This window comes from Myxocyprinus asiaticus, chromosome 46 (genome assembly GCF_019703515.2).
Source record: "Myxocyprinus asiaticus isolate MX2 ecotype Aquarium Trade chromosome 46, UBuf_Myxa_2, whole genome shotgun sequence".
Lineage (NCBI taxonomy): Eukaryota > Metazoa > Chordata > Actinopteri > Cypriniformes > Catostomidae > Myxocyprinus > Myxocyprinus asiaticus.
Genome location: NC_059389.1, coordinates 29,515,082 through 29,541,374, shown reverse-complemented (window position 1 = coordinate 29,541,374; position 26,293 = coordinate 29,515,082). Strand labels below are relative to the sequence as shown.

Genomic DNA, 26,293 nt, shown 5'->3' with positions numbered 1-26,293 from the left:
GTTTTTAACTGTTTTTTGAAAACGGCAATTGAGTCCGCTTCATGGATGGAGTTGGGAAGGTCATTCCACCAATGAGGTACAGTGAAACCAAAAGTCCGGGAAAGTGTTTTGGTGCCACTTTGTGTTGGTACAACAAGGTACCGCTCATTAGCCGACCGCAGGCTTCTGGTGGGAACATAGCTCTGCAGAAATGATTATAGGTATGCTGGAGCAGACCCAGTGACTGTTCTGTATGCTAGCATCAGAGTCTTGAATTTGATACATGCATCAACCAGCAGCCAGTGAAGAGAGACAAGGAGTGGTGTAACATGCACTCTGTTTCATTAAAGACCAGATGCGCTGCTGCATTCTGGATCATTTGCAGGGGCCTAATTGCGCATGCAGGGAGGCCTGCAATGAGAGCGTTACAGTAGTCCAGTCTAGTTATGACAAGTGACTGAACAAGAAGTTGTGTGGCATGTTCAGAGAGAAAGGATATTATTTTCCTGATATTGAAGAGTGTAAATCTATATGATTGTGCTTTTCTTCTTTTTTTTCTTCTTTGTAGTCTCTTGTTCTGACGGAGTGCTGTAATAATTATTCTCTGATTCAATTCAGGATAGTACTCCTTTTGTACTCCTTGTCTACAAAAATGACTGTGACGTTTTGTCTTGGTCTTTCTGATGCCATGTTTCTTCTTGGCAGTTTTGATGGTGTGTCTCTTGCCAACTGCCTGTTATCGTGTGAATAAATAAGTACCTTGCGTTGATGGACTGTGAAGTTTTTTGGATTGATCAGTTTCTCTACCACAGGAGCAGAAATGTTGTAGTGGTAATGAGAGCATTAAACGACAAACTCTCAGCCTGGCTTCCTGCTGATTTGTCTTTCGCCATAGAGATGTACAGTGGCAAGAAAAAGTATTTGAACCATTTGGAATTACCTGCATTTATGTATAAATTTGTCTAAAATCTAGTTTAATCTAAGTAAAAAATAATGTAAAACAAACCTGGCATCCAATTAATGAAACAAGATTGGAGGTGTGGGTTAGAGCTACTTTGACTGTACTGTCCTCCAATTGGTGTTCTTAACCAAAATTAGACAGCCAGCCAAACTCCAGTCATGAATGACATGGGATTCAGGAAATAGCGTTCTAACTCCATTTTAATAAAGACTCTTGTAGAGCATGTAGACATGAGCAGGGAGTGAAAACTGAAAATATAAACACACATCAATACACAACCGTGAGATCGAAGCTCAGACATAGATATATAAATATCAGCAATCAAATAAACTCAAATTGCAATATAAAGAATTGTTCTTGTACTCATTAATTCACAATTAAAGTTTAGTGTGTTTACAGCTTTAAATCAACATGAATTCGACATAAGTTTTATAATAACAAGTCTACAACAATTACTGAAACAAATAACTTACAGGCAATGATTACAAAGGGCAAATCAAGTGAGGACAGAGGATTTTGGCACAGCTGAAGCAAACTCTCATGTGTTTCTACTCCCATACATAAACTACTTCCTGTATGAAAGGCTGCAATGCCTAACTTAACCACTAGATGTCCTCAGCACTGTATTAAGAATAAATGTCCAAAGAACGGAACACTCCCCACTTGGTGTTAACAACACCACTATATTTGTACTCTTTTCTTTAACTTTGAATGACCTTTTTATTACTTTGAGGTAGGAGAGTAACAACTTCTGTAATAGGTCTAGAGAATGTCTTTGGGGTACCTTGAGCAGTGGATCTTATGACAACTGTCTCATCCTGACTAGGAATGGCAGAAGTGACTACTGCCATAGACCACATATTACGGGCAGCTTGATTGTCCTTCATTAGAACAACATCACCTTCTACTAAGTTTTGGCGTCTTTCATTCCATTTTTTATGACTCTGTAGTATGGGTAGGTACTCCATTTTCCATCTGAGCCAGAAATTGTTTGCGAGGGCCACTGACTGAGAAGAAGATCCCTGTCTCCAAACTCCCCTGGAGGAGGCGGAACTCCTCCCTTCTGAGTAAGTAGCTTTGCTGGAGTTAGGATGAATGGGAACTGTGGGTCACTTGATACAGGGATGAGAGGCCTGGCGTTAATGATAGCAGAAATTTCTGCCATAAGGGTACACAGAACTTCATGTGTGAGGGGTGCATGCTCTTTTAGCAGGATGTAATCAAGGATTCTATGAGCCACTCCAATCATTTGTTCCCAGGAACCTCCCACGTGCAAAGAATGAGGTGGGTTAAACTCCCACGAACAGCCCTGCTCGCTTAAGTATCTAAGAATCCTATCTTCCTGTTGAAGCTTGTTCACTCCAAGCTCTTTGCTTGCTCCCATAAAATTTGTACTACAATCAGACCTTAGTTGCTTTGCAGGTCCTCTTATGGCGAAGAATCTCCTCAGAGCGTTGATGCAACTAGAAGCATCCATCAATTAGATAATCTCAATATGCACTGCTCTTGTGCTCATACAAGTAAAAAAGATAGCCCAGCGCTTGCTCTCAGCATGCCCACCTCTTGTGCGTCTTGCTGTGACTGTCCAAGGCCCAAAGACATCTAACCCCACGTAAGTAAAAGGGGGACTTACACTTAGACGTCCGGGAGGCAGGTCTGCCATAATTTGTTCCTCCATTTTTCCATGGAGTTTTATGGCAGGTGACACAATTGTGCAAGACAGAACTGATCTGTCTTATCCCCCGATGATCCAGAGGCCAGCACTCCTCAGGGCTCCCTCCGTAATATAACGGCCTTGATGCTTCACTTGCTGGTGGTAGTGATGCACTAACAACGTAGTGATGTGGTTGTGTTTGGGTAGAACCAAGGGGTTCTTTTCACTCAAGATTAATGGAGCATTACTAAGTCTTTCTCCGATTCTGATAAGCCCTTCATTAACTACAGGACCTAGTCTGAAAATGGGACTGTTCTTTGGTAAGGCTTTCCTTTCAGGGAGAGCTGAGTATTCCACTGGGAAACTTTCTTGTTGGGCCGCCCTCACAATGACGTTCTAGGCTGCTGAATACTCATGAGGGGTAAGCAGCTTAGTGCACTGATACCGTCTTTTACATTCCTTACGACTTTCCTTAGATTTGAATGATCAAGCTATATGAATGAGGAAGGCAACAGCTCTTAACAGAGACTTCCATGTGGATAAGCACTTGAACCTTTCTGTGCTTAGGCCAATTAGTTCAATTTGAGCATGATAACTTGTGACCTTGTGCCTTATTTCGACATCATGTTCTGGACAGATAAGATCAAAGGAGTCAATCTCCTCGTGTGAGCTCATGTATGGTTTGTAGAGGAACGCTGGTCCTTTCAGCCATATTGTGCTTTAAGGCAGGACGCAGCAACTGCTCGAGAGGCATGATCAGCTGGATTACACTGAAAGGACATAGAACCATTGCTCTGGCGTGGTGGACTGACCAATTCTTTGAACCCTATTATGTACATACACATAGAAGCATCTTGTCTCATTGTGAATGTACCCTAAGACTACTTTGCTATCACAATAGAACTTCACAGCATGCAGTTCAAGGTCTATCTCTTGGAGAATTAGATTGGCCACCTCCATTGCCAACACTGCGGTGCAAAGTTAGAGTCGTGGAATGGTTGGCTCATTTTTTGGAGCTAGCTTGGCTTTACCCAAGACAAATCCAACATTGCTGTTTCCATTATCTTCAATGGATCTGAGGTAAGCCACAGCACTGATTACCTTAGTGGAGGTGTCTTGAGAACATACATAGTTCTAAAAGCTTGGCTTTAGAGAGAGAGACTGAGGTATAGGTTCTAGGGATGTGCAGCTGTTTCAAGTCTTGGAGAGAATCTTACCAGACTTTCCACTCAACTTGTTTTTCCTCAGGAAGAGGAGCATCCCATTTGGTGGTGCAATTGGTGAGCTCTTGTAGTAAAGCCCTACCTTGTATGGTGACAGGAGATACCATTCCAAGTGGGTCAAAAAGGCTGTTCACAGTGGACAACACCCCACGTTTTGTGAATGGGTTGTTGACGGATGACACATCGTAAGTGAAGGTGTCGCCTGCTACCTCCCAAAACAATCCAAGACTGTGTTGTACAGACGGGATTTCCTCATTAAGATCCAGATACTTTATGCCTTTAGCATGTTCATCTGGAGGAAAGGCCTGCATAACAGCTGGACTATTTGAAGCAATCTTGTGCAGGTGAAGGTTTGACTCAGCTAAAGAAGCTTGTGTTCTCTGAAGAAGACGGATCGCTTTTAGGCAAGGAAGAAGAAATGCCTTTCCACAAATTGTAGAGTATCAGAGCCATGTTCCTTTTCACCCTCTTTAGCAGCTCGCCTTAGCCAATAGATGGTGACGGCAGGCGAAGGGCTATTGCCAAACACATGTACGTTCATTCGGTACTCAATGACATCTTTTTTCGGGTCGTTGTCTCTGAACCAGAGGAATCTAAGAAAATTGCGATGGTCCTCTCTTACTTTGAAACAATGAAACATTTGTTCAATGTCAGCCGTGACTGCTGTCAATTCTTTACGGAAATGAAGGAGAACTCCCAGCAAGCTATTATTCGAATCTGGACCTTTCATCAAGACATTGTTGAGGGAAATGCCATACTGTTGTGCGCTGGAATCAAAAACCGTTCTGATTTGATCAGGCTTTTTTGGATGATAGACTCCAAAGACTGGCAGGAACCAACATTCCTCTCCATCCATAAGTGGTGCTGCAGGTTCCGCATGGTCTTTCTCTAGGATCTTTTCCATGAAAAAGACAAACTGCTTTTTCATCTCTGTTTTTATATTGAGGGTGTTTTGCAGAGAATGAAACCGATTGAGAGCTTGCTCATAGTTATTTGGAAGTTGCTGTCTTGACACTCTGAAGGGCAATGGTGCAACCCAGCTGTTCCCCTCATCTTTGTAGACATTGGAATCCATCATCTTTAAGAATGCTATGTCTTCGATTGATGGAGCGAGACCGTTGTCACTCTCAATTCTCTGGAACACATTGCAGCCAAGATTGAGTTCCGTATTCTTATACATGCTATCTTTGCATTTTTTAGGGGTGCAATCTTGAGGCTCCCTGCTGTGAAGGGCTTTCTCTTTCAGGTCTATGAAACTGGTGCAGGGTGAAAGGAAAGTGGTGTGACCATTTTCTAGCATAGTGGTCTTGAAGGTGCTCACACTTGGAATATGGGTGTTCCCCAAGCACACCTCTCCGATTACGACCCAGCCAAAGTCTAACCTTTGAGCAAAGGGAGCGTCATGCGGGCCATTAATTTGTTGTCTGACTTTATGCACACAAACAATGTCTCTCCCTAGTAGGAGGAGAATCTGGGCATTGGGGTCCAGCTTGGGAATATAGCTTGCGAATGACTTTAAGTGAGGGTAATTCAGAGCTACCTTTGGAGTGGGTATACTCTATGAGTGGTGGGAGAGTGAAGGAAATTCCTCCATCAGCTGGTTCGATCAGAAAGCCTTCAGCTTTCCTACCAGACATGTTGACAACTCCAGCACATGTTCAAAGTGAATAAGGGGTGGAGTTGCTCTCTACGTCGAATAGTTTGAAGAAATCTGACTTTGCCAATGAGCAATTACTCTGATCATCTAACACAGCATACATTTTGACAGCCTTGTCAGGCCGATTACACACACTAAACATATCTTGGCATCATCGCCACCTTCTTCTCCACAATCCACTTGAAGAATGGTTGTTTTGGACATTTGGGGAGGTGGACCGGGATGCATGCTGTAATGTGCCAATTGCTTTTACACTTGTTGCAGGTGACAGCTACTTTAAAATCCTTGGCTAAATGTGTTATAGATATGCAACATTTGTAGCAATTCCATTCTCGCAAAGAAAGGCTTCCCTGTCTTGAATGGTTATAACTCTGAAAATGCTGCATTTCCTTAAAGAGTGAGGACTGTTGTGTATTGGACAGTTCTTTCCTGGATTTTCTACACTCCTTTGGGAGGTGTTTGTATTGAGATTAGTGTCACTGGAAACATCTGTCTTGCGAGCTAACAATGGAATTTTCGCCATTCTGGGAATTGGTCTTTCTCTATAAGGAGCGTCGCTGCTGCGGGAAAGCGAGAAACTAGGGTCATTTCTGATTAGCGCCTCATAGCAAATTAACTCCACGAAGAATGAGAAAGGGGGAAAGAGGCCGTTATGTTCTACTTTGAACCTGGAGCCCTGATTGATCCATTTCTCTTGTAGACAGTGTGGAAGTTTGGCTACAATAGGATTAATACCCTGAGCAGTGTCCAGAAAAGCCAACCCAGGCAAGTATCCATCCTCTTTTGCAGATAGAATTTCTATAAGGAGATCTCCCAGCTCCCTAAGTCTCACCGAGTCATTATTGTAAATTTTGATGAACATGTCCAACTTCTTGAACAGAGCATCCTCGATAACCTTGGGTGAATTATAACATATGGTCAGCCTTTCCCATGCTTTCCTGAGGGCTACTTGGGGTTTTTTAATGTGCATCAGGCGTACTGTTGACGTAATGGCTCGATTCTTTGCCTAGCCACTTGGTTAGGAGAGCCAACTCCTCACTAGCTGACATCTAGACTTCTGATAGCATTTTGGAATGAAGACTGCCAAGCTCTGAAACTTTCTGGTCTGTCATCGAATTGACTGAGCCCCATTGTCACCAGTTTGCGACGTGCTAAGAATTTCACAAATTCTGTCATAGGAGGACTTTTATTTGCATCCTCAGTAATATATTGCTGGGCAAAATAAGGTTGAGCCATAGGATTTGTTGTATGGGCCCCTATATGAGTGTGTGACCACTGTTCGCTACAAGGACTTAATTTGAGAGGCAAATAGGAATCAGACACTGTGGTGTATTCTTCGGGCAGTATGACATTTCCTTGAGGATGGAGGATGAGTGGTTACAGTTCAAATGGTGTGTCCCATGTGATTAAGCTTTGCTGTTCCTTGGTATGTGTGATGTCGTTATAGTGAAAATTGTTTTGTAACTCGGCCAGCTGAATGACATAGTCACTTGTACGTTGTGCACTTTCTCCATTTAACGACGATTTAATACTTCTGTCGTCAGGAATTTTCATCTGTTCCTCAGTTGCCTCTAATATCTCTGCCTGTGCTATGGCTGCAGCAGCCTCCCTTTGCAGAGTCAACGCACCCAATTCAGCTGTGAGTCTTGCTTTCTCTAGAAGCGCTTTTGCTTCCCCTTTTGCTTGCTCAATTTTTAATTTAGTCTCTTTTTCAGCGAAGGATGCACAAACTTTTGCTGCTTCTGCCCTTGCACGGTCTCTAGCCGCTGCACTGGCCGATGATGCTGACGTGTGGTTACTACTTGAGCTTGACTGAGAGGCTCTGTCACTTTCTTTGTGTTTGTCCATGATACTGATTCAAACTTTGTGCTTAATCTATGTCGTAGTTGATGTTGCTCCAACCAATCTGCCTTTTTCACTGTACTGTCCTCCAATTGGTGTTCTTAACCAAAATTAGACAGCCAGCCAAACTCCAGTCATGAATGACACGAGAGTCTGGAAATAGCATTCTAACTCCATTTTAATAAAGACTCTTGTAGAGCATGTAGACATGAGCACGGAGTGAAAACTGAAAATATAAACACACATTGATACACAAATGTGAGATCGAAGCTCAAACATAGTTATATAAATATCAGCAATCAAATAAGCTCAAATTGCAATATAAAGCATTGTTCTTGTACTCATTAATTCACAATTAAATTTAGTGTGTTTACAGCTTTAAATCCACATGAATTTGACATAAGTTTTATAATAATAAGTCTACAACAATTACTGAAACAAATAACTTACAAGCAATGCTTGTAAAGGGGCAAATCAAGTGAGGACGGAGGATTTTGGCACAGCTGAAGCAAACTCTCATGTGCTTCTACTCCCATACATAAACTACTTCCTGTATGAAAGGCTGCAATACCTAATTTAACCACTAGATGTCCTCTGCTATATAAAGAATAAATGTCCAAAGAACGGAACATTGACCACATAAGAAGCATCTGCTGACATGGACCATGCCTCACAAAAAAGAGATTTTAGAGGACCTAGGATGAATAATTGTTGCTATGCATAAAGCTGGAAAGGGTTACAAAGTTATCTTATTCATCTGTCCACAGTTAGACAAATTGTCTGTTAATGGAGATGATTTTGTACTGTGGATACGCTCCCCAGAAGTGGCCGTCCAGCCAAGATGACTCAAAGGGCACACCGCAGAATGCTCAATGAGGTAAAAATGAACCCTAGAGTGACAGCTAAATACTTGAAGGAATCGTGGGAGCTTGTTAACATACTTTCCTTGCCACTGTATTTGTAATTCGAACTTGTGCATCAACACAGCTTTTTTGTGGAGGCCTCTCTCAGATACAGGCTCTGGGAGGTTTTGTCACAGTTCTGGTGAGCCCGCGGGTTTGTTTTGTTTGTTTTGTCATTTTCTGTCCCTTGTGTTTCGCAGGCATGCTCGACTGGCATGATCGTTTTTTCCACGGGAACTTTCATTGTTCTGAGGGTGGCGCTGATCCTGCCACTGATTAGCTTGTCGAGCAACACCTGTTCCAGCCTGATTTCACTCCCTACATATGCCCTCATGCTTCTCTGTTTCTTTGCCAGATTGTTATACTAAGTTGAGGACTAACCTCGCTCTCCTTGTTTAGCTAGTCCTGTCTTGTCACTTTGTTGGTTGCCCGCGTTGTTCAGGTTGTGGTTTGCCTTCCAGTCTTAGCTGAGTTCAGCCTGGTAATCCATGAAGGAATTCCGGTCTATGCCCGTGTGCCGGGAATCTACACTTCTGCTGTTGCTCGCATTGTTCGCTTGACATCTCTCTCAATGCCTAGCTTCTATGGAGGATTCTGCCAAGTTTCTCCTGACTTCCACGACTCACACACTCCACTGACGCACACACTAATCTCTACTCTGCATGGTGGCACATTACTGACTTTGTGAATAAATATTTTGGACCTGTTACCTCTGCTCCTGGGTCATTCTGTCCAGCACCTACATGTTACAGGTTTTCTCTGAGTTTTCAGCAGAATATGAGTCAGAGCAGAGAGGAGAGTAAAGGATGCAGCGACAGTAACTGGAACACTGAAGTAAACCCTACTGTATGTAACTGAATTTTAATGGCTGTACAGACTAAAAATCCATGTGAACTGGATGGATCTATCTTGTAGTGACTCTATTATGACATCATAAAGTCACCATTTATGACACCATATAGGCCCCATTATGACATCATAGATCCACCGTTATGACATTATAAGGACCCCATTATGACCTCATTGAGGCCCAGTATGATATCATAGAATCATCATTATGCCATCATAAGGAACCCAAAATGACATCATTAAGACTGTGTTATGACCTGATTCAGATATCATAGAGGCACCTTTATGACATCGTAGATCCCCCATTATGACATCATAACAGTAACAGTTCTGTGTTCATGGGAATAAAGAAGCATGTATTTTTGAAAGTTGAGTTCTTTGAAAAATTATCTTGAAGCTTACCAAGACAGTAACAGATTTGCTTTATTTGCTGACTATACTAAAGTATCTGGTTTGTTCACCTGAAAAAAAAAAAAAAACTCTCATTTATTCACCCACATGCCATCCCAGATGTGTATGACTTTCTTCTGCTGAACACAAACGAAGAATATTTCATCTCTGTAGGTCGTCACAATGCAAGTGAATGGGTAACAAATCTTTTAAGCTCCAAAAGGACATAAAAGCAGCATAAAAGTAATCCATAAGACTCCAGTGGTTAAATCTACTGTCAGAAGCGATTTGCATTCTTTGTGCATATTGCCACCTACTGGGCAAGGAGGAGAATTTATAGTAAAAAAGGACTTAAATATTGATCTGTTTCTCACCCACACCTGTCATATAACATCTGAAGACATATTTTAAACCACTAGAGTCTTCTGGATTAATTTTATGTTGCCTTAATGTGCATTTTAGAGCTCCAAAATTTTGGTACCCATTCACTTGCATTGTGAGGACCTACAGAGATGAAATATTCTTCTAAACATTTTCATTTGTGTTCAGCAAAAGAAAGAAAGTCATACACATCTGGGATGGCATGAGGGTGAGTAAATTATGAGAGAATTACATTTTTGGGTAAACTATCTCTTTAAACAATGCCTTGATTTTGAGATTGTCAGCCTCCTTAATCCTTAAATGCATGGTCATTTTTCCAAACACACTTACATATTCGGGTCTTTAGAGACCCGGCACTAATATCTATAAAAATTGGATGTACAAAATGCCCAGACAGTGTCAAATTTTCTAAGACAATTAGAAAATAATAAAAATAAAATATATATTTTGATGTTTTATTTTTCTTAAATCAAAGAGATAATGCAACAAATCAGGACAAATATAGAACAGGATTCATTATTTTCACACTGAAATTTCATGAGATGCAACTGGCTGTCAAACACATATTGAGCTACACATAATCTACACATAAGATACACATCAATTACACCTAAGTTACACATACGTTACAGATATGTATTTTCTAAGGCACTTACTAAGTCTAAATAGATGAACAACTTACATTATTTCAGTAGTACACCCAAATTACAACAGTCATATCATACTGTTCATGTGTTACACTGGCTATAGTTTATTCAGTATTGTTTCTACGTCAGCTTGCAATGTCAAATGTAAATCAAATCAATCACTGAAGCATCAGCAACACCTTGAGTAATAAAGTAGCCGATGTACAGTATGTGTACAAGCATAGGGGATACTAAATCACAATTATTGATAACTCCTTGCACAAAAAAATGAACGTGATTTAGTATTTATTTGTATGAGTACTAATTTATCTTGTAATAAACAAAGAAACAGATATGCTGTCATAGTAAACTTAAACAGATTTAAAATTATTATAAAAATATTATTTATGGAAACTTTTTTTGTGTTACGTTATTTATAAGAGATAGAATGAGGAATACTAAAGAGTTTTGGGCACAACTTAAAAAAATGGAGGAAAAGACCCGAGGTAGGCTCTGCGTTTAAGGGTTAAAAGCCGCCTTTTCACTGCATCCGACAAATGACAGACGATAGACCGGAAATCATTCATTTCCAATGGAGAGTAGCACGGGGGCTGCATGAGGTTCCGAACGTCCCTGGATAAGACATTTTCGGATCCGATTTGAACCTTGGCTGCGTTAAAATATTTCAACACGTGCGACTAGACCGTATATGCTACCGCCCGACCGGAAGTGATGTATTCATTGCAAAACTACCAGCGCGAAGTGAGAAATATCAATAGATTTTGTCCTGAACTTTTTTCTAAACGCCTGCTACTTCTGAATTATTAATGTAGAAGTCAGAAATTATTTTGGAATTACAGTAAATGTGTGATTAAATGTGTACAGGTGTCATTTATTTTTGCACACGCAAAACATACATATTTAAAATCACATCTATGAATTTGATTAATATTTGCTGAATTAGGGTTGTTGTTGCTGTTAAATGTCATAATATTAACTGTAAAAACAGTAATAATGATAAATAATACTATTAATAATAAATACTGAGTGAATATTAGTCCTGAATTTTATTGAATTAATTCATCTGCTCAACAAAATCACACACAGTAATGTCATTCTGAGGTAAACTTTTGGTAGCTTCTCCTTCAATGAACAAAATCCATTGCGAGCAAAATGACAGTTCATCTCGACTGCCACTAGAGGGAGAAATATGACAGTCAATATGCGAATGTCAGAGACAGTGAAAAGGCGGCTAAAGGGTTAACACATCCACACACACACACACACACACACACACACACACACACACACACACACACACACACACAAAATTCTGTCTTCATTGAATCACCTTCATATTGTTCCAAACCTGTATGACTTTAATGCGTGGAACACAAAAGGAGATTTTGGACAGAATGTTAGCCTCAGTCACCATTCATTTTTATTTTATGGAAAAATAAAAGAAAGATGCAATAAAAGCGAATGTGACTGAGCATGTCAATTGCTAACGTCCTTTTGTGTTCCATGGATGGAAGAAACTCGTGAAACCTAAAAGAGTTAACTTAACAGTCATTCTGTCTTCTTCTGTTATAGATAAAAAAAAAACAGGAGAAGAATTTAGGTAAACAGAACAAAACCTCACTTTATTAACATTATCACAACCAAAAAAGATTTTTACATTTTCTGGGTGACTATCAGGGTGTTCCTTTGCATTTTCTATGGTGTTGTCAGTGTTATTCAGCACATTGCTATGTGGTTGCTAGAGTGTTCTGGCCTGGGAGGTTGCCAGGGCATTGCTATGTAGTTGCCAAGGTGCTCTGTGTTTTTTGTTTTTTTTTACCTCATTGGTTGTTAGTGTTTGCTTACTGGCCCAAGTGAAAAGAGCTCACCCCAAAGTCTCTGTGACATTCTGGTCACTAAATATGGCTCAGGTCTCTTCTTCAATATTCCATTGTGTTGTGGACTTGTTTAGCTGATTTGTGTGTGTGTGTGTGTGTGTGTGTGTGTGTGTGTGCATTCACAACATTACCAGACAATATCAAAACCACATACACACATTAACAGTAGCCTAATACTATACTATTTCAGGTCTGTTGTGGCTCAGTTCATTTTCTTGGCTTTATTTATTTTGTTTTGTGCACCAGATGGCCACTGACTACTTGAGTCAATTTGTCCACAAAAAAAGTAAAGCTGGAAACTTTCGCATGATATTCGATAGTCAAATGATAGAAAGGACATGACATGTAGGCTACTTTTTACCACAAAGTAGGCTACTTATAACAAACTCCATAACAGAAGTGAATTAGCCCAGAACAGTAGTTACACAGTTATAGTTATGCAACTTTACAGCTCAAATAAAACATTTTCGCTAGTAAACCTAATATAAGAGCTTAAACAATTCTGATTTTAAACCTTAAATTAAACCCTCTAATAAAGTATTTTTATTTATATTATAGGCTATGTTTAGGCAGCATGTGTTACTAACTTGTACTGAACACAGAACACAAAGTTTCTTAGGAACAATGCCGTCCTGTCTTAGAGCGCCCACTTGTGGTCATATTTCGTAGATAAATTCAACCCTCTCTCTCTCTTCTCTCTCTCTCTCTCTCTCTTTCTCATTTTCCTTTAAATTACTAAACTAACATCATTTGTTATGACATATCCTGATTTATTCTTGGATGAATGAAAAACAACTAACTCCAGCAGCAGCTTGTTATATTGTCTTGTCCACTTTCCTAATGCTCAGTGAAAACTGATTCCATGAAGGTGTGCTTCTGTGAAAGCCCACCTGATACAGCCACTCAATGATACTAATATAAGATGACTGCTAATTGTGTTTGTCAGATAATCCTTGTTTAGTGCTAGATGCGTGCCTTTTTATTAGTCCGCTTGAGTGATTGGGGGAGCGCGCAGGTGTGAGCGCGCTCATTCACTGTCTGCGGGTTGATGGAACAGCTGGACGGACGCGCGTTCCCTCTCCACGATACTGAATGATATCCTGCACCTAGTGCTGTCTTCCACCTCTCCACATTTCGGTATCTTCTTCTTTTTTCTTTCTTTTTTTTTCTTTTTTGTGCATTTCCTGCCATTTACCGGGTTTTGGCATTTTCAAATGTGAATTCTGAGAGGATATTCTTTATTCACGAAAAAAATGGAAAAGCGAGCATTAATAGAAGTCGAAGGAAAGGGAGATTCAAAAGACATTTCAGAGACAGTGAAAAAAGATTTTATTTGACTGATTATTAAGGATATAACACAAAAAAACTTTTTTTTCCCCCCACTGTGTCAAATAAATACTGCTCAGGATTCCACACTAAAGGAATATGCTGAAACACCTTGCAGTCCTTTCAAATTGAAAATTCTCATTAATATCGAGTGGAATATCGTTTTTGGAGATGGATACGATGAAGGATCGAGTTTTGGCCCCTGGGAAGGAGAGACTGAGGAATCTGGCAGGGAAAACCCTGGGACACATGCACAGGTATCGAGAAAATCAGACAGAAAATTACAAATTAAATTATTATAACATTGACATAAATATGTATTATTCGATTATTATTTCGATGTCAATGTATGATATAAAGGTCCCCTGGAATTCACATCATGTTTTTCCCCCTTCAAATAAATCCATAAGGAAACATAATATATTATTTATATGGATCACTTTGAATTATATATTATAATTATTTTCAGTATTTTTCGTTACGAGTATAGATAGATCTGGGGATAGAAGAATTCCTCGAGGATCGTTTCCTCTGCCCACATTGGCAGTAACGTAATTAATAATTCATGAAAAGAAAGTCGTGACACTACGAGCTGAGAATATATAGCTTACTTTTAATTAAATTATTATTATCGAATACGTGATTTGTACGTTTTTTGCTTGTCTTTAATGAAAATAGCTAAAAACTGTAATTATTTTACTGTCACAATTAGGACCGTGATTTTTCGCAGCTTTTTCCGTTTCTTTGAATGTTTTCGTTATATATATATATATATAATGTCTGATTAATCTTAATTGTTATTTTTGTAAGATAAATTTATTAAAAAATGAGTTGAAAAATATTGCACGCAGTTAAATAAAAGAATCCCATTTGTATATTGTATTTTGGGTCAGAGATTATGAAACGTCCAGAGTGGATGTGTATTACAGTGGAAAAATAAAATCTTTACTGCTATTCGATACTAGCCTATAGGCTATAACAGTCACTAGCTGTCACAAAATTATAGTGACAATGCGTGTATTTCGTTTCGTTTATACTATTTAGTTGTTTTAATATTTTATTATGGGATATGTAGCCTAATTGTTAAGGTACTGTACAAAAATAAAATAAAAAATGATTCCGACGCAACGCAGAAATATATATATATATATATATATATATATATATAGCCTAGTCTTATCGAGATATATTTCTGTCTGCATTTCTAGGTTATATGTAGGCATATTTCGATGATCATGTAAGAGATAGAAATGCTGCAATGCGGTGCAAATTACTCAAGTCGTGATCAGACAGATCAGAGATATATCTAATGCTGGATAAAAAACTCCTGTCCTCTTCTGATGCTGAATGCTTGATGGATTTCATTATTAAATCAAATAAACCACTTATATTAACGTGTTCTCAATCGAGTGTGTTATTAATGTGTCAGTAAAAAGGGGGGAAATAACTCACTCTCTAAACACACAATTAGCAAGCACAGAACGTTGCCCTAACGTTAGGTACAATTTGGACATTCTATGAAGAAAACCTATATAGTTCCCAGAACGTTACTGGGTCGTTTATGCGTGATAACTTAATAGCAACGCACAAAGGACGTTTTCTAAATGTTTTATTATTATTATTAAAAACCCTAAAGTTGTATTTTTCATAACCCTATAATAAAGTTCACAGACCGCCACGGAACCTAAAATTGATAGCTTGATATAAGCAGATCATAAAATGAGAGCTGCTGTATCTTCACAGGGTGATGGAGAAGAAGCAGAAAACGGGTGAGGTTATCGAGCTGACTGAAGATGGGCGGCCCGCGCAGATACAGGAGAAAAAACCTCCTCTGTGCGACTGCACGTGCTTCGGGCTCCCGCGCCGGTATATCATCGCCATCATGAGCGGCCTCGGCTTCTGTATTTCGTTCGGGATCCGCTGTAACCTCGGAGTCGCGATCGTCGGCATGGTCAACAACAGCACCATTCACAAGGGTGGCAAGATCATCATTAAAGAGGTGTGTGTGTGTGTGTGTGTGTGAGAGAGAGAGAGAGAGAGAGAGAGAGAGAGAGAGCCAGATAACCTACAAGTACCCACCTCTCAGAGTGAATGCCCCTCCCTCATGTTCCCCTGTCAATCAGATCTTCTTCACTATCTGATTCATTACAATAAATAAATACATTATTCTTCCAGATTTTATCATCGGGAAAAATGTTATTCTGATTTATGGGGAAAAAAGCATTCACAGCTTTTGAAGTTAAACAATTATCCCTTTATGGATGGGCAGTTGAATTAACAGTGTGTTGTTGTTGTTTTTATAATTTTTTTATAAGAAAGCCAAGTTTAACTGGGACCCTGAGACGGTGGGAATGATCCATGGCTCGTTTTTCTGGGGATATATAGTGACACAGATTCCAGGAGGTTATATATCCTCACGACTGGCGGCCAACAGGTAATTCACAGCACACATTTATCTGGTTATTAAAAAATAGCCCTTATAGATCAAATAAATACATTTAAATTCAATTTAGTTTATTTAATGATACGTTTAAATAAACAAATTACTTAAATTAAGTGTATTTTTTTATTAGTAAATTGATTGATTTATTAGGTCTATATCTAAAAATAACAGCCTGTTTCGGTCAAAGGCAGTTTTGTTAAATCAGTTTTGGTCTTGTAGAGAAAAGACACCGGGGTGTCGGTGGGGCACATGAGCCTGTCTGCTATCATTAATGAGGAAAGCGTGTCTTCTCTTCTGCATTCAGGGTTCATGGCAACCAAATAATGCACAGAAAAGTCTGTCTTTAAAACCTTTACAAATGCCTGCCACAAATATATAGTATAGCAAATAAATCTATGTACAATGACAAAATGACTTTTATTCTCAAAGGAGTCATAAAATATTGATTTATTAGTAGGCCTACTTCACTCCAAAAATGAAGTCATAACCATACTTAACTGAATTTGCGAAAGTTTTTACAAGCAATTTACATTTTTTCATTCAAATTAAGTCATTTTCATTCAGCCAAAATATTTTAGTTGGATTAGGTCAAATGAATGTACTATAGTAGTTTTAACTCAACTTTATTAGGTTCGTTAAACTAAATTTACTAATGTTTAATTTAATTTATTTTCTTATGTTTGTCCAACTTAATTTACTTTATTAATAATTAGTATATGCCAGGTGAGCAAAGCACAGTGAATTTGTTGCACTGTCAATTTGATGGCAACTGTTTAAGAAGAGAGCTAAAAGCTTAGCAGCACTTGAATCAAACATCACTAGAGTGTGAAAGTCCATCCTCAACCTAAGCACAAGTACCAATCTTCATCACAAGGGTAACCCCCAACACTCCAGCCTAACAGACACTTTTCTCCACCTTTTCTCATCTTGCACAAAAATGCATAAAATAACACTTAATTTCAACATTTGTTCACCCCATCCAGTCCCACACAAGGCATGCTAGGAAATGGAAAGCCCCTGCCCAGTTTCATCAATGCTACAACAAGTATTCATGTAATCCAAACTCAAATTAATTAACCCCCTTAAACTCTGGTGTATTTTTAAGCTGCCGCCACCATTTTTCACACTCAAATTTAAAAGCTCACCAATCACACGAACTGGACAATGTTTTTTTAAAGTTGGTCTTATTTTTCAGATCATTTAATATCTCGGCCTCTGAGTGGACTAGAAGCTCAATCAAGGTGTCATTAGAAAGCTGAGATCCTCCCCTTTTGCTTTGACAGCCAAACATATTTTTTGATGATTTGTTTTGCATGCTTTTCCTACTGGATGGCATATGTTGTTCTGGACATCTAAGATATAACATTGGATTATTCAGCCAAGCAAGCTCACAGACAAGTCTTTTTAGAGAACTTCCTAAGGTAAAAGTAGATATAAAGTTTTTAGCTATTTGGGGCTTTCAGCAGCAGTTATCAGAGCATAAAAGAGACATTTTTATTTGATGAATTACAGAAATCATATTTTCTTTTGAAAATCTTTTGAACTGTGATATTAGGGCAACAAAATGAACTGTATAATCACATTCCTTAGAATAAAAGCTTTCATTTGATATATGACTTCTCCTTTTATGTGCTATGTGAAGAAATTTTATATATAAATATTTCCACCCCATTACCTCTGGGGGGGGTGCTAATATTCAACGCAAATGTTTTGAGGCCATCTTTTATTATTTTAAGCAACATAAATGCAGAAGTGATTGTAAGCTTTCAAATGATACCTCATATGCCTGACTTATGTATACAGAGACTTTCACGTTTTAAACGAAAACTTTTTTCATGGTATAGCGCCCCCCTTTGGACCCACTGGTGGGTAATTGGATAGAACGCAGTTAAATCAAGTTGTGACAAAGTGTTCTAGAATTGTGTTGCTTTAGTTCATTTTAATGAAGTAAACTGAACAACCTGCAAAAATCCCTTTTTTAGTGTTTTACTCAAGAAAAATTATAAGCAGACAAAGTTCTCGGAATTGTCACTATTCTTAAAAAATGGGGGTAAATTAAGGTTACCATGAAAATAAATGATGTTTAAAGCTAACTTGTGTCATTTTTACAGTGCTAAAATACTTCCCAGCAAACACAATGTTCCCCTAATATTAGAGTGTGTGTCCCATTTAGTTATTTTTTAAACTCCTAATGTTCTATGGGTTTTTATTTTTTATATAATCATAAACTAACACTCCAAGAACATGCCGGGAGGTTTTTGTGTGACACCCTAATAAGAAGTTATAAAGAAAATATAATGGATCAGGACAAGGCATGGTTTATAGACTGATTATTGATGTAATATTTCAGTTTGGTTGGGAGAACCATTATGCACAACCTAATACAAACATTCTATTTCCGTAACAAAAAAAAAAAATATCCTGATTAACCAAAGAAGAACCTTAAATCTCTGTGCTGGGAACGTTCGGGAACAAAAATGTGTTAACTGTGTTTGTTAAAAGCAGAGACAACTATAAGAAACAGTTCATAGGTTGATTTCCTCGAAAACTGCAAACACTGTCTCTGTGGCGCTGTCTATCATTGGTTTGTTTATTTGAGTGGCCCATCCAGTCCAGCACAGCAACATTGACTCAACCTATGGTATGAATTGTGGGCGGGATTATCTGTTTGTTTGACCAATTATGGCAGACGGAGGGTGCATTCATAAAATCTGTTTGAAAAAAATTCTGTTTGGTGACCCTAAAATTACCCACTTCATCTATAAGGAAATTATGTTTTGTTGACTGTTGTAAATGGTGTAGTAGTGGATAAAACTGCCATCTTAAAATGTAGCCTGTCTGCATCAGAATGAAATTAATAAGTTAATGTAGTTTTTAGATTTAGTTGTTTGCATGTCTTAGCATTGAGAATGTTGAAATGTATGCCTCATTAACATAAATTTGATTCAGTGTGAAAACAGATGGCTGTAACCTGTAAATTAGATTAATAAAATATGTCTACCTTTGAGAATGCCTAATTATTTCTCGGTTAAACAGTGACACCTTTGGGTAATATTACCTTTATAAATATTCTTTACTATGAAATTTTTAATTTTTTTTTGTTGCTTTTTTTGCTGAATCCAAAACATGCTTTAAAGATTCAGTATGACATTTGAACAATGCTGGCCATTTGATCTATTTAATGGTTCTAAACAATCAGAAATGACTGGTAAATGCTGTTTCTCAATACTTTGATTTGCAGGGTGTTTGGTGCTGCTATCGTGCTTACATCAACACTCAACATGTTCATCCCGTCGGCTGCGCGTGTGCACTATGGCTGCGTCATGTTTGTGAGAATTCTGCAGGGCCTTGTTGAAGTAAGTACATTAAATGACTAATTCCCCAGTAGTTACCAGTGGTTAAAGGAATGACTTCAGATCTATTGACAGCATTTGTGGCATAATGTTGTTTACCAAAGACAATAATTTTGACTAATTCATCAGTTTGTTAGGAAGTTTAGTTGACAGTAATGCACTTAACATGGAAGTCTATGGGGCAAGATATTGTTAAAACACACAGTTTTAAAAGTAAAGCCACAAGACTTAAACACTAATACTAAAAAAGTATGTGGTTTGTGAAGGGTTTAAAAAGGGGTTTATTTATGACTAATAAGTCATTTACAAATACTTTATAAATCATTGATATGCAGTTATAACAACATAAATAAAAAGGGTGACTTTCATGCAATACTTGCTAAACAGTGAGCATTTTAACTTATATGATATAAATGCTCAATAAATACACTTATTATTACTATATTAATCAAAAACATAAAAATACCTTAACTTATGATTTGTGTCACAACGCTGCAAAACTAAACTATAATAGTGAGATTAAAAAGTGGGATTATGCCATTTTGCTACAGTCTTTGTGTTTATATTCATTACTGTAATCATTGCTGAGTAGTAACGGATTACATGTAACCTGGATTAAAAAATCAAGTACTTGTCATTTGATTAAATTACGTTTTTAAATACTTGTAATCAGACGACAGTTAATTTTTTATGGATTACATGATTACATATTAATTAGACAACAGCAGTAAATTGTTCATAATTTATTGATCACCGTAATTTTTCTCTTTTTAAAATCTACATTTCACTCTAAATCAGCCTACCTACAATATACTTTCAGTAACTCTTCCAGTGCTTCCGGAAGAGAGGGAGAGGGGGAGGGTTGTGAAATTGCACAGAGAGGTGATACTCTGCATTAGCCAGGTGAAGATGAAGAGTCTAAATCAGCATTTGACCACTAGGTGTGAAGAGATAATTTCACTTTTAAGACGACATGTGACAAAAACATCATTGTGCAGTAAGAACAAAGGGTTAAAAGTACATATTTCACTGTTTTAAGATGAAAGCTTTGACTAAGCAACATCATTGCAATTGATTTTATGATAGTTGATTTTCATTCATTTCCAGTTGATTTTACGTTCATTACTGTTCGTAATGTTGCAACTGATGCAAAACTTGATGTCTCAGTGTAGTGTTTAATGCACTTTTAAACAATTTCATAAGGAGCTGTTTTTGTGAGGTTTAACTCTTTTTGATAGCAATAAAAATGGAATATATTTTCCTTCCTCTTTGTATTTTTATGTTGGAATGTTACAGGATTATCCTTCTCAAATGCAAGTGACATCAAATAAAAGAGTTAGGTTGCAAGTAATCCAAAAATAATCCAAATGTAATCAGATTATATCACACCAAAAATGTAATCTGCTAAAATACCTTATGGATTGCAATTGTTTAATGTAATTTTTAATCAGGACCTGATTAACATTCATAAGTTATCTATCCGGTACTGACTGTAATGTCTTGACTCATTTGTGTTGTCATTTTCCTTGTCACACTGATGTCAAAAGAATGATTTTACCTAGCCCTAGTTACCTAAAGTCCTCTACGAAAACACTTTTCAGGTCTTCATGCTTATTCACAGCATATATCATATAATAAAGCATTATGACCATTAAACCATACTGAAGTTTCTGTACATAGGTTTATAATATTGGCAACTCCTTAATAAATGCTTCACATCTGTCCACTTTACATTAAGGTGCACTTTCATAGGTTACTAATGTTAAATGAGTATCATTAAGCATTTATAGCATGTTAGGTGAAATGGCTCACTATTTGGCAAGTACTGTATGAAAGTCGCCTTTTTTATACATGTTGTTATAATTGCATATAAGTGATTAAGAATGCTTTTGTGAATTCAAAATTAATCATTAATAAAGCACTTTATAAACACTTAACAAAGGGAACGTCAACATAAAGTAGTACCAAAATTTAAATTGTACTTACATTCTGTTAATTTATCACACTAGAATGTCAAATGGAAGGTCAAGTTGAGTGCATGCATTGTGAGGCACAGTATTCATAATATTGCAATAAGTAATTTGGGTATTCCATAAATACATAACATTAGCATATTGTGAACATTCAGTATACATTCTCTTAGCTACAGGAATAGTAAGAATAGTGCTTGTAAACTTTTCCGAACATACTGTAGCATATTTTCCTATTAGAACCCGTGTAATCTTTTGATATGTCTCTTATGACTTTAAAAAAGCAGATGTTACTTGTTAAGGTACCAGGATAGTTAAACAAGGTCCTTAAAACAAGCCTGAAATAGCAAAGCAAACACACTGAAAGCACAGGAGTGACAAGAGAACAAACACATAAATGAAACGCTTGAAAAGGGGAGTGCGGGCTTGTGATGTCATCTCTTAATCAAACAACACTCAAAATGATGAACATTGAAAGAGTATTAGCAGCTGCCCTCTTTGACTTTCTGATGCTTGTCTACTATTCTATGCAACTGTTAGGACAAGAGAGTGTTTATTGTAGAATCTACAATGTAGATAAATTGCAACCCATTTGAGGTTTTATTGTAACCGCAGCCGCTCGTGTTGTGTGTATTGACATTAGCTCTCATTCGCTGGCTCCAGCAATTTGTGTCTATCAGTGACTGATTGTGTGACAATTAGCTACTAATGAAGATTTAATGGGAGGCATTAGTGTGTTTGTGGTGAATCAGATTGGGTCCGCTTGAGTTTGCAGAAGTCTGCATGGGTCATTAATCCTTATTTGAAATGCTATTGTATGTATTAATGTTAATTTGTTAAATGACTGAGGTTAGATTTGTGTGTTTTTATGCCCCCTTTGTAAGCCATTACTTAAATATTCAAGAGTAGAATTCCTTGAGCAAAAATAATTTATTTGAATTACAACAACAACAACAATAGCATAATAGTAATAATACTAATACTACTACTACTAATAATGTTTTTTTATTTTTTATTATTATTAGCCAATAATATAACCAAATAAACAAGATTGGGGAACCAAATGTAAAAGTTGCATTATCTGCCATTGAAAAACTCATATTGATTGACCAATAAATTGAATATTGTAAAATAACAATTTCATACTGTTTTTGATTTAGGAGATGGTTTCAAATGTTTCTTTGTGTGTTCAGGGTGTGACCTATCCAGCATGCCATGGGATTTGGAGCAAGTGGGCTCCACCCCTGGAGAGAAGTCGCTTAGCAACCACCTCTTTTTGTGGTAAATGTACATCTCAATTTATTACACAGAATTATTCAGGTTGCCTCTGTAAACCTTTTAAAACACCCTGTTTCAGGTTCATATGCTGGTGCTGTGATAGCCATGCCATTGGCTGGAATATTAGTGCAGTACTCAGGCTGGTCTTCTGTCTTCTATATATACGGTACATTTTTATTTTTATTTTTTATCTTTGTTATTTGATTATGTGGATATGTACCCAATTTTAAGGAATAGTCCAGCCAAAAATAAAATTTCTGTCATCATTTATTCATTCATGTCATTCCAAACCCATATGGTAGAACTACAAAACCATATGACTTTCTTTCTTACGTGAAACATTAAATGAAAAGTTAAGCAGAATGTCGAACTGCTTTTTTTCCATACAATGTATGGAAAGTATGAAAATATATGGGGATTAGAGGTCTCGACCTGAACCCAACCTAAATGTGAAATCACCCACTCTCTTTATAATTTCTTTTGAAAAGATAACATAAAATAAAATTGACCTAAAAAAGCCCATTACTCATCTGTGTTCCATTAAGATAATATATGAATAATTTGCACTGCACATACTGTATTACTGTAATCGGTAAAAACGTCATACTCATCAAATGAAATGGAAAAAAATGCTGCACACTGTCCTGGCTTGCAAAGAATATAAAAATGTATTAAGCAATGTTTCAAGCCAGGATAGTGTGTGAGATTTTTTCCATTTAATTAACCTTTTTACTCACAGACAAAAATATTGCGAGTTATAGCTAAGTATATGTCTTCGACATACAGTTGAAGTCAGAAGTTTACATACACCTTAACCAAATACATTTAAACTCAGTTTCCTGTCTGTCACTCACTTGATGTTGTGTCGATGTAGTGACACTAGGGGTTCGATCTTGAGAGCCCCAATCACCTTTGCTTAAAACAGAAAAGGCCAATGAAAACTGGCGAGTGGAATTTGCATGCCACTCTCCGCCCCGGACATACAGGTATAAAAGGAGATGGCGTGCATCACTCATTAAGATTTTTTCTTCGGAGCTGAATGCTTGTGTGTTCGTCCTCCCACCCTTTGCTACGCTGCTGGATTCTTACGCCGCATATCAGTGGTCACCCTCACACGGTTGAGTGCTGTGTTTCCCCTGGGCACTTCAGCAGCCTGAGTCTGCAAGCGCTAAAAGAGTATATTAGAAAGAGTATATTTCCTTCTAAAAGAGCTTGCGCAAACGCTTTCCGTCTTTTTAAAAATGTCCTTCCGCGTTTGCGCTACTGGATGTGGCTGTTATCTCTCCTCTCCGCACACCCATGAAATCTGCCTCGAGTGTCTGGGGCGCCAGCACGCCGAGGCAGCTTTCGCGGAAGGGTTGTGTTCTCATTGCTAGAACATGCCCATGAGAACGTTGCGGTCACGGCTCACTTCCTTCTTTATGAAGCAAGGAGCCACCGCGGCTGCTCCCCAACCCGGTCTGTCCTGGGCTGACGCTCAGCCGGACGGGCCGGCAAGCACCGCGGGCGATCTGGATGTGGACATAGGAGCGTTTCCGCCGGCTCAGCCCCCGCGGACCTCCCATCCCCCAGCACGCTTGTTCTGTTCGGGTGAGCTGTCGAGCGATGCAGGTGGTCTGCCTCAGGCGGGTTTAATGTGTCATTCGCGGCTCGTGACGAGGATGAGCTTTCGGTCGCGGCATCGGAGGGTGGGCTTCTGCTAACGGAAGCGGACGAATCTTCTGAGCTCCCGCCCATGGATGGTAGAGCACAGGATGAGGCGGACGCTGAGATGGCAGTCGTGCTTGCCTGGGCAGCTGCGAACATCGGGCTGAAGTGGAACCCTCCACCCTGCCCTGAGCGTTCGCGGCTGGATGATTGGTTTCTGGCTCAGAGCGCGACTCACGGCCGTGCTCCGACCCAGTGCCTTTCTTCCCGGAAGTGCACGAGGAGCTAACGAAAGTTTGGAAGGCAGCTTTTACTGCCCATACACTCTTCGCGGGCTCGTCCACTCTGACTACCCTCGATGGTGGAGTGGCTAAGGGATATGTCGAGCTTCCCCAGGTAGAGCACACCGTAGACCAAGGCTCCCTTCCAAGGCCTGTAAGTTCTCTTCCTCTTTAATGACGAAGGCTTACAAGGTCACGGGTCAGGCCGCTTCCGCCCTGCATGCCATGGCCATCCTGCAGGTCCACCAGGCCAAGGCACTAAAAGACCTGCACGAGGGTAGGACCGACCCAGGGCTGATGCAGGAACTGCGCACTGCGACCAACCTCGGGTCACTCAGGCCAGGGCCCCCTCTCTGAAGCGGCTGTATGCCTTGAAGTGGCATCTTTTCATTAACTGGTGTTCTTCCCGTGGGGAAAACCCACAGAGATGTGCCGTCGGTTCTGTGCTGTCTTTTCTTCAGGAAGGGCTGGAGAGACAGCTGTCTCCCTGTACCCTGAAAGTGTACGTGGCTGCCATAGCAGCTCACCACGATACACTGGATGGCAAACCCTCACGACAGCGCGACCTGATCAACAGGTTCCTCAAAGGCGCGAGGAGATTGAATCCTCATAGACCGCGCCTGATTCCCTCTTGGGATCTCTCTGTGGTCCTACCTGCCCTACAGAGAGCCACGTTTGAGCACCTGGAGATGGCCCTCCTGTTGGCGCTCACTTCCATCAAGAGGGTGGGGGACCTGCAGGCGCTCTCTGTTACCAGTGAATGCCTGGAGTTCGGGCCGGCACACTCTCATGTGATCTTGAGACTTGAGAATCAAAGTTTCCACCACTCCTTTTCGGGACCAGGTGGTGAACCTGCAAGCGCTCCCTTCAGAGGAGGAAGGCCCGGCCTTGTCATTGCTTTCTGGACCGCATGCACAGCTTTAGACGCTCGGAGCAGCTCTTTGTCTATTTTGGAGGACAGCAGAAGGGGAAAGTTGTCTCCAAACAGATTGGCCCATTGGATTGTGGATGCCATTTTCTCTCACATACCAGTCTCAGGACTTACCGTGCCCCTTGGGAGTCTGGGCGCACTCCACTAAAGGCGTTGCGTCCTCCTGGGCACTGGCAAGGGGGGCCTCTCTAGCAGACATATGCAGAGCTGCGGGTTGGGCTATGCCCAATACCTTTGCGAGGTTTTATAACCTATGCATAGACCCGGTTTCGACCCGAGTGTTACACGGTAACAGCAGGAAGACCGGGTGGCCGGTTGGGTGTACTGCTTGCATTGCACCTTTCCCCTTTTTCAAAGGTGATAATGTGTGCATTTTGTCCACAACAGTTCCCCGTACCGGTGAACTCCGGACGCCTCTTTAATTCTTTAGCACTGGCCGGTGACGAACTCGGAGGAGGAGTAATGCCATCAGGCCTCGTGGTATTCCCCTTTTCAGGTGAGCCCATGTGCTTGGGCTCAGTGCTCCATGTGTGGTGATTTCTCTTTGGTAATCCCGTCTGATGAGTTTCCATTATTTGGTTTCCCCCTTAGGTGAAACCTGTGTTTCCCCTCATCAGAGCTTTCTCTGTCTCAGCCACTGTGCTGCGTACCCTCTCTGTAGATAGGGTCCTCCTGCGGTATCATTCCATATGTGTACTTCCC

General features: G+C 39.4%; 1 protein-coding gene across 1 annotated transcript in view; it reads left to right on the top strand.

Moving 5' to 3' along the window:
- Positions 1-13,418: 13,418 nt before the first annotated feature.
- Positions 13,419-26,293, top strand: part of LOC127436295 (vesicular glutamate transporter 2.2) — a 30,447-nt gene continuing 17,572 nt past the window's right edge. Inside the window, exons 1-6 of the mRNA XM_051690368.1 lie at positions 13,419-13,945; positions 15,432-15,687; positions 16,004-16,122; positions 19,373-19,487; positions 22,648-22,735; positions 22,812-22,898. Of these exons, the coding sequence (XP_051546328.1) occupies positions 13,860-13,945; positions 15,432-15,687; positions 16,004-16,122; positions 19,373-19,487; positions 22,648-22,735; positions 22,812-22,898 (751 nt within the window). The 5' untranslated portion in view covers positions 13,419-13,859. The remainder of the gene's footprint in view (positions 13,946-15,431; positions 15,688-16,003; positions 16,123-19,372; positions 19,488-22,647; positions 22,736-22,811; positions 22,899-26,293) is intronic.